At 40.4% G+C, this 13,891-nt stretch overlaps 1 protein-coding gene across 1 annotated transcript; it reads right to left on the bottom strand.

Annotated features, from left to right (window-relative positions):
• Positions 1 to 2,889: 2,889 nt before the first annotated feature.
• smo (smoothened, frizzled class receptor) lies at positions 2,890 to 11,034 on the bottom strand. The gene is made up of 12 exons (XM_062444152.1): positions 10,374 to 11,034; positions 8,906 to 9,105; positions 8,431 to 8,640; positions 8,161 to 8,333; positions 7,804 to 8,023; positions 7,578 to 7,701; positions 7,326 to 7,418; positions 6,805 to 6,913; positions 6,205 to 6,390; positions 5,422 to 5,570; positions 4,539 to 4,673; positions 2,890 to 4,351 (listed from the first exon to the last, which is right to left on the bottom strand). The coding sequence occupies exons 1-12, from the start codon at positions 10,633 to 10,635 to the stop codon at positions 3,729 to 3,731; spliced, it is 2,484 nt and encodes an 827-aa protein (XP_062300136.1). The 5' UTR covers positions 10,636 to 11,034; the 3' UTR covers positions 2,890 to 3,728.
• Positions 11,035 to 13,891: the final 2,857 nt, after the last annotated feature.

The raw sequence follows: 13,891 nt of genomic DNA, 5'->3' as shown, positions 1-13,891 counted from the left end.
TTTTTTATAAAAAATAGACCTATATAATATAAATGTTATTTTAAATAAAAAAAAATAAAAAAAGGCATGAATCATGTCATGACATGCCAACATTGTTGTTCAAGACATCTAGAATATGTCTGCCTCTTTGGGTTTTTTATTACATTTTTTGTAGACTGATTTACATTTCTGATTTACATGTGGGTATTGGGGTAGGATTTTCATTTTCTCTTTATATTACCCAACATATCTATGGTGAACCTACAGTATGTTGACCAACATGTCAGCTTTTTTTCTTTAAAAAAATAAAACTGAGTTGAGAGGCATATTTCTGCTGGCATGTGAATTTTTTGTAGGCTATTATATTTAGTTTCATATAGACCACATGTTGATTTATTTAACGCTGAGTTAAATGAGTATAATGAGTATAAGTAGTTGCTAAAGCTACTTTTTTTAGCTGTAGTTTTACAAACTACATTTCTCCAGGGGTAGTTTGTTGACAGTTGACACTGAGGAGAGGAGAGGAAGAGCAGAGGAGAGAAGAGGAGAGGAAGAGCAGAGGAGAGAAGAGGAGAGGAAGAGCAAGGGAAAATGAGAAATCCGGGTGCGTGGAAGCCCATCTAAGATTATCTCTTCCCGGGCCCAGGCAAGACTGTCAGCTGGCCTGCCTACACTTGAGTTAAAGTACTAACACAACAATTTAAAATACTCATATTACAAGTAAAAGTCCTGCATGAAAAGAGTATTTAAGTATTAGCAGCAAAAATGTACTTTTAAAAGTATTTTAGTGAAAGCCATGTGCCTCAAAGGGCTTCAATACCATCAGCCAACAGACTGTACAACACCACAGCTCCCAGTACCTCCCACTCCCACTAAAAAAGACTGATGCTGTATGTAATGTAAATCCCAGAAGATCCACACATATATAATCTCAGGAACTTCTGCATGTTGCACTTTTATTTATTGCAGAGTTATCTCACATAGATTGTTTACTGTATTTTATTTTATTTTATTATATATATTTTATCACTTTCACCCTTACTCTGCTACCTTTTCCCACTATACTGCTGTGTCAATTTGAATTTCTCCCTATGGGGATCAATAAAAATACATCTCATCCTATCTTATCTTATCTTATCTTAGTGGTCTGGTCCCTCTGCCTGATATAGCCTATTATTATATCAATAACAATATTACACCATTAGATTATTAATACTGAAGCATCAGTGTTTAACTAAAGGTGTTAGATAAATTAATAAAGTGTGTGGTCGTCATGGCAATCAGGATAGCGGCATATGGGGCTGATTTTCGTTGTTCTTTCCCAAAGCTTTCAAAATCCCTTAATTCTCAATTCTGATGTCACCACAGTTGACAATGATCTTCGTCACCACGTTCTTTTAGCCAATCAAATTGTTAACACTGCTTTTTTATTTTTTTATTTTTAAAGGTGTGACAGACAAGAGGCCAGAATTGCAATGACATAAAAAGCAGCAGTTGATGTCCTTTTCATGAGAAGCACTTGGAGCATGTCATTTCTTTTGTCGTAAAGCACTCTGAGCAGCATTTCTTGTTTGAAGGGTGTGTGTGTGTGAAATGTGATGGGGAAAAATGCAATAGGTGCACATGTCCGACAATATGGCAACACAGTCAAAAAGTGTAGGATTACGTTTATTTACATATAAAAACAAAAAAGTACAGCTGCACAATAACTGACAGTAAATGTCTTCTTTTTTTTTTTTTTTTTACACAGTTGGGAGACTACAAGGATAAAGCAACACACAAAAGACCTGCTGTTACATGTTTTGACAGTTTACAGAAACAGTTTTTTTTAATTTCCAGGACATGAAAAGTAATAGTCAATAATTTCCAAAGAATTCTTCATTTAATTTCTTATTATCGCCTTATTGGGTGGATATCGGTTTATTCCTGATGCCAAACTTGCTATATTTTTGAATTCAGAGCAGTTTGATATAGCCGGTTCATCTACTGATAACATAAATAATTCACTCACATGAATAACTGGACTTAAGATTAGACACACCAGTTTGCAGTGGCTAAAAAGCAATCTATCACAGTCTACTTTAGCATCATTTATCCACAGTAAGAGAGAAATGACATACAGGGGGGACATTTTGGTTACAGCACAAGTACAGTGACAGCTTTTAATAGCACAGTTGACTCTTCCCTTTTTTATTTATTTATCATGTCAGCAGAGTAATCAAGTGATTTGATATATAAATCTGTACAAATAATACCCTTAATGAGAAATCTATGAACAGCCTATATACAGTACACACAATTAGAAAAGAGAGACTGAAAATTGGGGTGAAAAAAGGGTAAAACTTTTAAGGCCACTGTAGTGTATGATATATGATACAAAAAATGTTTCACCTGGACTTAAGAGAACAGAAAAAAACAAATGACGCCCAGTTTAGATGAAAATAAACAACAGAATAAAACAAAATGTAGAAATACTGCTGTAAAAAATAACCTTTTACTATAGAAGGAGAACTCATTGAGAGAAGGTGACCACTCTATTCAAATGTGTCTGAAAAGTAGGATGATGTTTTTTTTTTCTTCAGGTAAAAAAAATACCAGAGGTAACAGTGTAATAGAAAAATAACAACAAGTATGTATTACAGTTTGATATTTTTAATAATAATGCTATCTATTCAACAACATTATGTCACTATTTCTTTGCTAATGACCAAATGAGGGAAAGTAAGGACAGAGTAATAATTTGGGTTATTCAGTTTTAATTAGAAATAACTGGTCACAGTGTGTTTTGTCTATGTACTTTACCATTTTTTTTTTTTTTTTGTATGTCTAGACCTCAGTTTACGTCATATTGTATTTTACAAATTAAAAAAAAAAAAAAAACCCTCTGGAAATCCTATCAGACCAGTTTGAGACACCTGTTGTAACATTAGTATTAACAGAGCGACAGAGATAATGGTTAATACATAAATACAAGTAATTATTGGCTAAATAGTGGTGGGAAGACAGCAATGGAGTCTTAAAGACATTAAAATATAATACAAAACAAGACCTGGGACAAACAGTTTTTTTTGCATATTGCCCGTAGCGTTTTTTTTTGTTTTTTTAACCTGTGTGGTTCACGAGTGTGGAGTCATGTTTTACTGCACTGGGACAGCTCAAATAATTATGACACAAGTGTTCAAACAAAGATTCAACTGACTTAAAAAAACAGCAACATTATAGTACCTAAACCTCAGAATGTAGTGTCCTTTCTGGTAATCCCCCAAATGAATAGACTACTGGGCCAACTGGCGATAATGACAATATATATTTGACTGACAACTTGACTTGTCTGACACCAACACGACTAATCCTGTCACAAGCAGGGCTGGGCTGATAGGAATCAGAATAAAGATATTATATATATTGTTTCAAGCCATGTACAGTTTAGCTGCCTCATTTGTCTTGTCATCATGGAGTTGCCATTGAAATTGTATTGGACACAAATAACGTATAAAAATACTTTTCATACATTTTCATTAACTTATTCACAACATATTTTTTCTCTTTATCCCTTCCCTTTTTCTGAAAAAACGAAAATCCAAAGAAAAAGAAAAAATTAAAACACTGACTAGCTTAGTTCAATCTTCACCTCCAGGAACTGGGAATTAGGCACACTTTAGTAAGAATCTGAAAGTATCCAGCACTTTTTTCTAGCTTACTGTCTGTGTACCACAAAGCAACCGCCAGAATACAATGAAGCTCTGCTCTTAGAAGTCAGAGTCAGCATCCATGAGTTCTGCCTCCATTAGATTAGTCCGGGAGTGGATGGGTCCGTAGCCGGCCCTCCGGCCCGCTGGTACACGAGCCACGTGGGCCAACCTCTCTGACAACCCGTCAGTGAGATTCACCTCCCTGGGATAACGGGAGGATACGCTGGGCTGGCATGTGTAGGCTGGGGGAGGGCAGCGTGGGCCAAGGCCCAGATCCTCCGGGCGGTCGTTGAAGGTCAGTTGGTTGGAGTGCAAGCTGCGGTCATAGCGGCTCCGACTACTCTGGTAGGGCGGGTAGGGACACCTCTCCTCACAGGACAGAGGATGTGAGGGTTGAAAGTCTGGGTAAGACCCTGGCAGGACTTCTTCCTCCAGCTTTTGTTGTTGCCTCTGATGTTCCCGCAGATTGGCGACCAGGCTGGGATGGCAGGGTAGCTTGGGCAGGCGGGGCACTGAGCTGCGGCCAAACTCACGCTGGCGATAAGGCTGGTGGTCCACTACGTCCTCCACCGGACGGACCTCCTTCTTTCTCTTCTTCTTCTTCTTTTTCCTCTTCATCATTTCTGGTGAAATCTCAGCCTCCACCATCCATAGCCTGTTCCTCTCCTCTGGGGGTGGCACTGTGAAGAAAACCACAGAATATAACCTGAAAATCAACAATCCTCTGGTAGAGAGAAAAGGGAAAACATGAAAAAAGTGGAGAAAAAAAGGTAAATAGGGGTAAAGGGAAGTAGGGAACATGGGATTTGAAATGCTCTGCATATGTAATGCAGTAAGTATAATAATGTCAGAGTCACGGCCTCTCACCTGGAGTACCAGTAGGAGTAACAGAGATGTCCTGAGGCAGGATAGCACCTCGTCTGGCCACGATCTTAGTCACATGCTGTGCCCAAGCTGATGACATGTCGTTGGACGGCTCATTTATCTCAAAATTGATTCCAGCTATGAATGAGAAAAGACAAACCACAAACTATCCATTTAGGGACAAGTAAGGATAGCTTTACATCGAAGGCTCCCCTGTGGTGCCTCAATAGCTCTGAACTGCTCCAAGCTAAATAAGCATGGCAGCCACAGCAGCCTCACAGCTTACATGAGCAGAATAATGTGTCACATAGTGCTTAGCTACAGACATAACAGTTGTCTCTGACCACGTAAGCCTCTTTACCACAAAAATAAAAAGCCAATGGAAAATCTGTTCAGCTCAAATTTGAACAAAGTGGTTGAAAAAGAGTAAAGGAGTAAATCCTTACATCAACACACGTGGTGCCATTTTTAACTAAGCTCAGTTCACCCATATTACAAAACTAGTTCCAGTCCATAATGCTCTGGGTCAGGGCAGAAATCTCAGTGATGGATATCTCAGAACCGGAGTAAATAAAACCAGAAATACTGATCCTTTCACATCAGAGGAAGGGGCGGGGGTGGGGTGGGGTGGGGGGTACAATAATCATATTACTGCAACATGAGGAATGACCCTGACTATGAATAATCCAATTGCAGTTTCAATTATTTACCACAAGGTGGAAGTGTGATACACAGGCCAATGTAGTGACTCTTTGGACCCTGAAAAAAGTCAATATATAGTAACCTTCTCTGTATTCATTCTAATTTATCCTAAATATATATATATGACATTCTAAAGCAGTCAATAGGTGATTTTTTTCTTTAATGGCTCAACTGAATTACTCACCCACTGGCCCGTCATGAGACACGGTGTGCATACTGAATGACAGCTCCTTCTCCGGGTCCTTGTGGAGCTCCTTCCTCATCGCAAACGCCTTGGCAATCATCTTGCTCTTCTTGATCCTCTTGGGTTCATTGTCACTACGGCCAATAATCCTAACACAAGCACATGAGGACACGTTAATGTTTAGTGAGAGATTCTGATAATAATAGCAGTACATAAGACATTTTCTCTGATTCCTGATTCCTCATGCTATAATAAAAGCACTGCATGTTTTACATCATTCTGGGTAAGACAGTCTTAAGCCTAAACTGAAAACAATCATTCCAAGCAGCTTAATTACACTTTTTTTTCAAAGCTACAACAAAACAAATTCCTATGAGTCTAAATCCAAGTCACAGTTTAGCCCTTGTGAGGATTAACAGTGCAAACATAACTTCACTGGAGACGCCCTGCAGGATTTTGACAAAGTTTATGCTTCAACACTGTCAAATGATCAAGTGAAAATCCCCAATTATTTCAGAGATGTTTGGCAGGGAAACACTGCTTAGTTTATGCATGTCTGAGTCATAAAAATTAGACCCACAGTGTCATCAAATATTCAAAACCATATATGGATGTGGATAGATAGCCATGATGTGAACACAGGCAATGAGAAGAGATTATTTTAGAGCACAGAAATATAAAATACAAATATTCAGCACTTCATTTTCTGACACTTCTTTCTAAATGAAAAGTATATAGCCACAGTCGAAAAGAGAGGTCCAACTTCATTTCATGTTTGCTTACTTGCACCAGGTGCGTTTCCAGATGAGGATGGTGGCTTTGGTCCAGACCCACGTGCTCATAGCAATCCCCGTCCCAAACATGGAGAACAGGTTGATTTTCTCCACCATTAGACTGGGCCGGTTCTTAATGTTGCATTCTGGGATTGGCTTGTTGGTCTGAGAGGCGATTGTCACATTTGCTTCACACCTGTTGAAAATATAAAATATCTATGTCATGACCATGCCATATGCCATGTGTGTGTCTCCCGCTCCTCCTTCTTGCTAGATGACTGAGGTACATTCAAATGCTTGATCTGGTAAATAAGACAGCCTTTTACTTGTTGGGCCAGGAGAGAGTGGTTTACATTTTTGAGGCTAAATTAAATCCAGTCCAGCCAGTGTCAACACTGTGGGGAAATAGGGCTGCATTCACGTCTGTAAGCTGAGCGGTTGAGCAGCGGTTTGGAGACTCAACAGCATCAGATTGTGGATTTCTGTGTATGCTTCAACGCAAAGCTGAAACTCTGACACAGGCAGGTGTAAAGCTTTGTTACTGCTACTACAGCGGGAGACGAAGGGGATTTCAGACACCTAAACGAAGGAAGAGGAGGATAAAACTTACAGCACGTATTCTCTGAAGCTCCTCTCCCATTCAGCCTGGTTGAAGAAGTCGTAGAAGTGGCAGCCGAAGGTGATTAAAACAAAGCCGAAAGCGAGGAATCCAAATATCCCTGACAAGGTTGAAAGAAGACAAAAAAATTAGATATTAGATATTAGATACTGCACACTTCCCTCCCGATTCCCGTCATACACAAAGGAAAATATAACTAAGTTGGATGGTAAAGTGGAATAGTGAGTCAAATCCAGCTTATTTTCCTTTGACTCATTTCTAAAGACATGACCTGGGGATATTAGAGAATGATGATGGTCCAAGCTCATCCTGCGGAGACGACATTATAAACAGGAATTTCCCCATGGGCTGGCACATCAAAACTGTTTACATTGTGTGTCCAGTGTTCCCAATGACATGCTGATACAGACTCAAAATAATGGAGGGAAAAGTTGTTTTTTTTTACGCTTGTTTTTCTCCCAGGTCATCAGTGTGTTGTGAAATTGTAATGGACAACAGATGACAGAACGTACCGAGTCTAAGCATTGTCTCATTGATTTTGCTGGCCGCTTTCTCACTCAACAGTCCTGGGTGGTTACTCTTGATGGAAAACAGTGTCATCACCCCTGAAAAGAGAAATGAACTGAATTTGAGAAAAACACTTCAAAGCCAAAACAGATTTGGATATAAGAGTTAGAATTGCTTTTTCAAAAGGATGTAACTGTGCTTGTTTGACTTGAGCGTCAAACATAAAAAAATGTGTTACTGATCTTTAAGCTACTCACCCCGAATGAGGAAGTAGCCACCGACAACAAGCACCACTCCAATGGGTGCCAGCACAAACCCAGCACGGTATCTGTAGTTTTTGTAGCCCACAAAACAGATCCCACTAACCGAGTCTCCGTCCACCTGTGGAGCACCACACACACAACACAGACACAACAAATTAGACAATGATTAGTGTTATATAACATTACAGAAGAAAAAAGTCCCAAATGGCTCTTTACACACCTCAGCGATAGCCAATATGGCCACGGTGAGGACGAAGGGAATGGACCAGGTGACCATGTGGAAGTAGGAGGTCCGACCAGACAGCGGCTGTTGGGTGGTGCCCAGAGCTTTGAAGGATGTGTGCCAGGCGTAGGTGAGCATGACGAACCAAATCACGCCTGACATCAGGGAGTAGTAAACGATGATGAAGATGGTGACGCATGACAGCGTTTCTGATGAGCTGTGGAGAAGGACACAACAGAAGAAGGGACTTTTTAGGGTTTTTTTAAATTCCTTGTCTGGTTTATTTTGGCTAAAGGCAAATAAAGAAACAAATAATCTAAAGTCATGATTGATGGGTTGAGAAAAGTCACTTACGACGGCTCCCCGAGTCGCATGGTGTTGTCACTCTTGCACACAATCTCTTTGCGCGCTCCGTCCAGGAACTGAGCCAGCCAGCCGATGCTGCCGACGAAGAAACAGGCGTTGATGTAGAAGAGGATGACAGCTGGATATCGGTTGGAGTTCTTCCAGTCAGCGAGAAACGTGGCCTGAAATGAGAGAAATGGTCCAAGTCAGATAAGGGAGTTGAAAAGAGGAATATCTAGGTGTAAAAACAGAATCATGGGTGCAGTCATTTCGACTCACCAGGGTGAAGAAGGTGCAGAGGAGCGTGATGGTTCCAAAGTAAGCGATGTAAGCGTGCATGTCATTGTGCTCGTCCACGGTGAACAGAGGGTTGTCACACTGGATGCCGCAGCCCTCCACGTCCTTGTACCAACTCGACTGAATGTCCGTCTTCACCAGGGGGGCTTCGCACTGCCCCGACATGTTGAACTTCAGCTTCTGCACCTCATTCTGCACATGATGGGAGGATGCAAGGGAAAAACGTTACAACAACTCTGCAACTTCATATGCTAATTCATAAGCTCATTTTCTGTTGATCAAATAATGAATGAATGAATGGATAGTTTTTCCAGCACTACCAGAATGCACACTGCTAAAAAGTCCAGGGTTCCTGACCTCTGACCTTACAGTGAAAAGAGACATTTCCCTAAAAAAGGACCAAGTAAATACCACAAGACGTTAAATAAAGATAAAAATAAAGCGTGCTGTTGCGTACCGGGCAGCCCTGGGGGAATTTGTCACATGTGAGGAAGTTGGGCCAGCCTCTTTCCTGGTCCACGATGCTGCATGGCCGACGTGTAGACAGACACAGAGTCTGGCTGGGCAGCTCGACTCGACCGTTTTCACATTTTGGCATGTAGACGGCACAGAGGAGAGGCTGGATGACCGACCAGCAGCGAGGAGCGTTCCGCAAACCTAAAAAGTAACACCTGAAATCAATCTTGAGATACAGACTTGATAATGAATATGACTGATAATACTCAATAACAAATGGTCTTAACTTATGATGAAAAACACACAAGACAGGATAGAATGTCTCTATTTAGACTGCGAGTAAAGATTATTTTCATTGTCAACCGATCTAAACTATTGTCCCTATTAATCAATGAATAGTTTAGTCTGTAGAGAGAGGTGACTTCATCCAGTGTCTTGTTTTGTCTTGCCAAGTGTCCAAAAAATAATAATCAATTACCTCAGTTGCTGCTGTGTCAATACCTCATCTATTAATAGAGTGATTGTTTCAGCTCCGATTAAAGTGAATTCTGTGAAATGTGAACTTCCAGTGGTGACACACAGAGGAATAATGTTTCCATCAACAGGCAGCAGTTTGGTAGAAAGAGGCAGGACAAAAAACATGATTTAAAATCCTGCTAAAAACAGGAATAGTAATGCATGACTACTATTTATCTCCTCCGAGCATGTGCAGGATGAGGGGAGAAAAAAGATGATGATACTGATGATCATACACAGTCCTCTCTCTCCTCCATATCCAACAATACAAGGGACAGTGTGGAAGACCTTGACACCTGAGAGCCAATGACCTGTGTCTGACACTTCATTAGTGTCTGCTTATGAATGAGAAAAGCCTCTTGCAGGATATCTAAAAAACCTTTTATTAGTGAGATTCACCCATTGTTTGCTGGTTAACACCTATGGGTGATTCCTTTTGTTGCCTTTAATGGCTTTTAACCCTTCATTTCCTGATACTCTCTTCCTATTTCTACCCCCTGAGTACTTGTCATCAGTCCCATTGTCATACTAATAAATACTGTTATTATATTTAAAACAATTAAAACAGAATATTTCAATATCAGTCTGGTTCAGTTATTAAAATAGATCCCTTATTTATGCATTTATTTAATATTTGATAACATACAATTGGAAGCTCAAATTATTAAATTAAACACACACACACACACACAAATATATATATTTCCCTCAATTTGATAGCCATGATAACCCCTATAATAAATAATCTTATAGCAATTAACATTATTGATTGATGACTTTAATGCATTCTCTCTTTTTAGGCATTTTTATCCTGTAATTTAATGTAACAGCTGAGATTTATTTGCCTCTACTCTTTTCTTATTGGATCATCTCTCTCATTCCTACAACCTATAGGCTATAAAATATGAAAGATCATCTTATAGTTTTTTTTTGTTGGACCTATTAATTCTTACCAGACCACATGGTCAACTTCTCAAAAGCCTCTTCTTGGGTGCTGGAGTCCTCCGCCAGGATCAGAGATGTGTGCGTATAAGGTAAAGGCGACCCCAAACATGTGTTGTATTTAAGTGCCTCACAAGTTGTCGTTTTCTTGCAGTTGTCCTCAAATATGGTCCCATTTGGAGACAACACTGCCTCACAGCCGGAGAGCCAGGCAGCCCAGACGCAAAGCATCCAGTAAAATCCAACAATGGGGCTCCAACTCGGGGAAGACATCTTGGGAGAAAGATTCAACCGTGCAAAAATAAGATGACTTTCTATTCCATAGCACTTCTTCAATGATCCTTATCCCCAATCAGCGCAAAAGAGGAAGTTTTTTCTTCATCAGATTCCAAATAAGTTTCCAAACGCGGCATGGTGAAGAAAAAGCTGCGGGGCGCTTCAAAGTTTTCTCGCAGTCCTCCCAAACTTTTTTATTCTGCACTTCTCGTCCGATCCTAGCTGGATCCTCCTGAATTCCTTCATTATACAAACTCCAAACAGTCCCCCCCCCCCAAAAAAAAAACTGTCTTCAAATCGAGAAAAAACGCATCATCAGCTTAAAACCATATTAAGTATTGATTAGAGACGTTTAGACTTGGTATGAAAAAGACATCAGGCCGAGAAGGTTACGGATTTGCCCTCCCCCCACTTCCAAAAATCTTACCATGAAAAAGTCTGGATCTCTGTAATAGGATCTCTAGCTCAGATGCACCACCCACTTCTCCACGCGCCCCCCCCCCCCCCCCCCCCCCCCCTCCCTTCCTTTTCTTGCAGAAAAATAAATAAGATGATAATTATCCTGTGTTTTTTGTAATTCTTCTCCCGGTGAAGTTACTTGATGAGTGGTTTCTGAGGTTTTGTTGTGTTTCTCAGTTGCAGCTCTGTGTCTGGTTGATATTTGTCTCTGGTATGCACATGGTGGGGGAGAGCCAGAGCAACAAAAACCTCCCCTCCCATCCCCCCTCTGCAAGTGGAAGAATGTGCCTTATGGTAGGCCCTTCTCAAAGTTTCTCATCTCAAAGACCCCCAAAACAACATAGACCCCTCGGCTCATAGGTTTGCTTAGTTTGTGTGGAGTCATCATGACACAAATGGGGTCCTATAGAGCTCATCATCTTCACGGGAGTGAGGTGTAATTGTTTCTCATTTTTATGAAACTTTGATTAAACTAAAAAAAGCCCAAATTGGTGCTTCAGTTTTGGGCACCGAAGCCCTAAAACAATATAAAGGGGCCACTTTAAAATTAAGGTACATTAAAAAATTGTGTCAATAAACAGATTTCAGCAGTTTAAGTATTTATGGGCAGTATACAAATATACAGATATAAACATTATAGACAGTTTAAATGTGCAGATTTGTTGGGGATTATAACTTATGTCCTATATGAAACATATTTCTTACTAATACAGCTTTTACTGTGTTGTCATCATGTATTATTTGTTTTGTATGTTTTAGTGTGACCATTTCTTAACTGTAAATAAGGATTCATATGTTACAACAGCACAAGAAAGATAAGAAAAAACAAATATACAATTGTACTAAATGATTGACATAGTAAATGAAATAAAATAAAAATATAATAAAAAGCAACAGACTAAATACATGAACTGTGCAACTCCAGCAGCCATGAGTATGAATGAAAATCATATTTAATAAGAATAATAAAATACTCCAAAATATGTATAATATTAACATTTGTGTCGTCCTTTTATGTTCCTTCCTTCCTTCCTTCCTTCCTTCCTTCCTTCCTTCCTTCCTTCCTTCCTCCCTTCCTCCCTTCCTTCCTTCCTTCCTTCCTTCCTTCCTTCCTTCCATCTGTCCTTCCCCCCTCCCTCCTTCTCTCTTTCTTTCCTTCCTCTGTCTTTCCTCCCTTCCTTCTTTCCTTCCTCCTTCCTCCATCCCCCTTTCTTCCATCCTTCTGTCCTTCCTTCCTCCCTCCTTCCTTCTTTCCTTCCTTCATTCCTTTCCTTTCCTTTCCTTCCTTCCTTCTTTCCTCTTTCTCTCTTTCTTTCCTCCGCCCTACCTTCCTCCCTTCCTTCTTTCCTCTGTCCTTCCCTACTTCCTTTCCTCCCTCCCTTCCTTCTTTCCTTCCTTCCCTCTTTCCTTCCTCCCTCCTTTCCATCCTTCTTCCTTCCTCCCTTCCTCCCTCCTTTCCTTCCTTCTTCCTCCCTTCCTACCTTGACTTAAGGACAACAGGAGGGTTAAATAATACTGTGATATAGTTTTACAACATACTGTACAGATATTATGCATGTGTCCTGCTCTCTGATGCTCTTTGTAGGTATATAGTGGAGCGTAGACACACTTCACTCCCACTGCTTTTTAGACTAGATGGTACCAGCCTGTAAGGGATTACGTAAGACATTATGGTGAGAAAACATGTTATGCATACAAGATAGAAAGATAGTATTCACAGAGTTTACTGGGAAACAGATGCATTCATAAATAGTTGTTTACAGCATATTTATGGCAGTTGTCTCAAGATGTAATGTGTGTTTGTGGGTGTTTGTGCGTTAGTGTGTGGCGGAGGGAGCAGAGGGACACAGTTAATAACTTTAATAACTACTTTAAATCAGTTTCCTTTGGGATGTCCATAATGGATTGCTCTTCCTTCCCCCTGGTTAAGGTGGCTTCAGGAATCTTCTTTACAATAAACAAGCACAACTTAACTTAACATAAAATATTAACATAATCAAATTTAAACACGGTTACATAACTTTGCACATATTCAGTAAGACTTATTTTCATTTTCTTCAATATGCCAGTAAAAAACAGTTATGTGACGGGTCAAATCTCCACCATGGTGCTGCTATTATGGCATTAATTGGGCAGTGCACTTGTGGTATTTGCATGGCTGTAGATGCTTTGTTCCTCCTGTGCTGTTCCGAGAGTAAAACTGGGTTAACTCTGCTCCCTCCTCTTTGTGTGTGTGTGTGTGTGTGTGTGTGTGTGTGTGTGTGTCTGTCTGGGCCTCCTTAAAACCCACAGCAACATGGCCGCCCCGAGTGAGTCAGAGGCAAAAAACCAGGACCACACACAGAGCGCAGGAGCCCAGGCCAACCCTCCCTCTCTCTCTCTCTCTCTCTCTCTCTCTCTCTCTCTCTCTCTCCCTCTCTCTCTCACACACACACATACCCCAAAACACATTCACTATCACAAGAGACAGCTATAGAGCCATAAACTGAGGTTACAACTGTCACAACTTTTTCATTGTACTCAGTTGCTTCTACTAAATTATATCATGACCATCGTGACACACCATCCCCGACGTTCTTTGCAGATTGGTTGGTACTGTACAGTCACTGTGAGGGCAGATCCCGCAGCTTTAAAACTAACACAGAAATGCCATGTTTAGATTGAGGACCTGCGTCAAAGGCTGTTAAACACGCACAACTGTTTCTGCTCACAAAGATTGCAAAGCATCAGGTTTCAGGCTGGGAATGTCTTACAACTCAGGTTTTTCATTTGCCAGGTAGAGAAATGGGGTGGA

Source organism: Scomber scombrus, chromosome 22 (genome assembly GCF_963691925.1).
Source record: "Scomber scombrus chromosome 22, fScoSco1.1, whole genome shotgun sequence".
Classification (NCBI taxonomy): domain Eukaryota; kingdom Metazoa; phylum Chordata; class Actinopteri; order Scombriformes; family Scombridae; genus Scomber; species Scomber scombrus.
This window is presented reverse-complemented; position numbering and strand designations above follow the sequence as displayed.

Bases quoted from the DNA above. Each gene is read 5' to 3' on its own strand.
- smo (XM_062444152.1), bottom strand. From the start codon at position 10,635: ATGTCTTCCCCGAGTTGGAGCCCCATTGTTGGATTTTACTGGATGCTT. The intron at 8,641-8,905 runs GTACGCAACAGC...CATCATGTGCAG, and splicing joins AATTCCCCCAGGGCTGCCCG to AATGAGGTGCAGAAGCTGAA. The intron at 6,391-6,804 runs GTAAGTTTTATC...TATTTTCAACAG, and splicing joins AGCTTCAGAGAATACGTGCT to GTGTGAAGCAAATGTGACAA.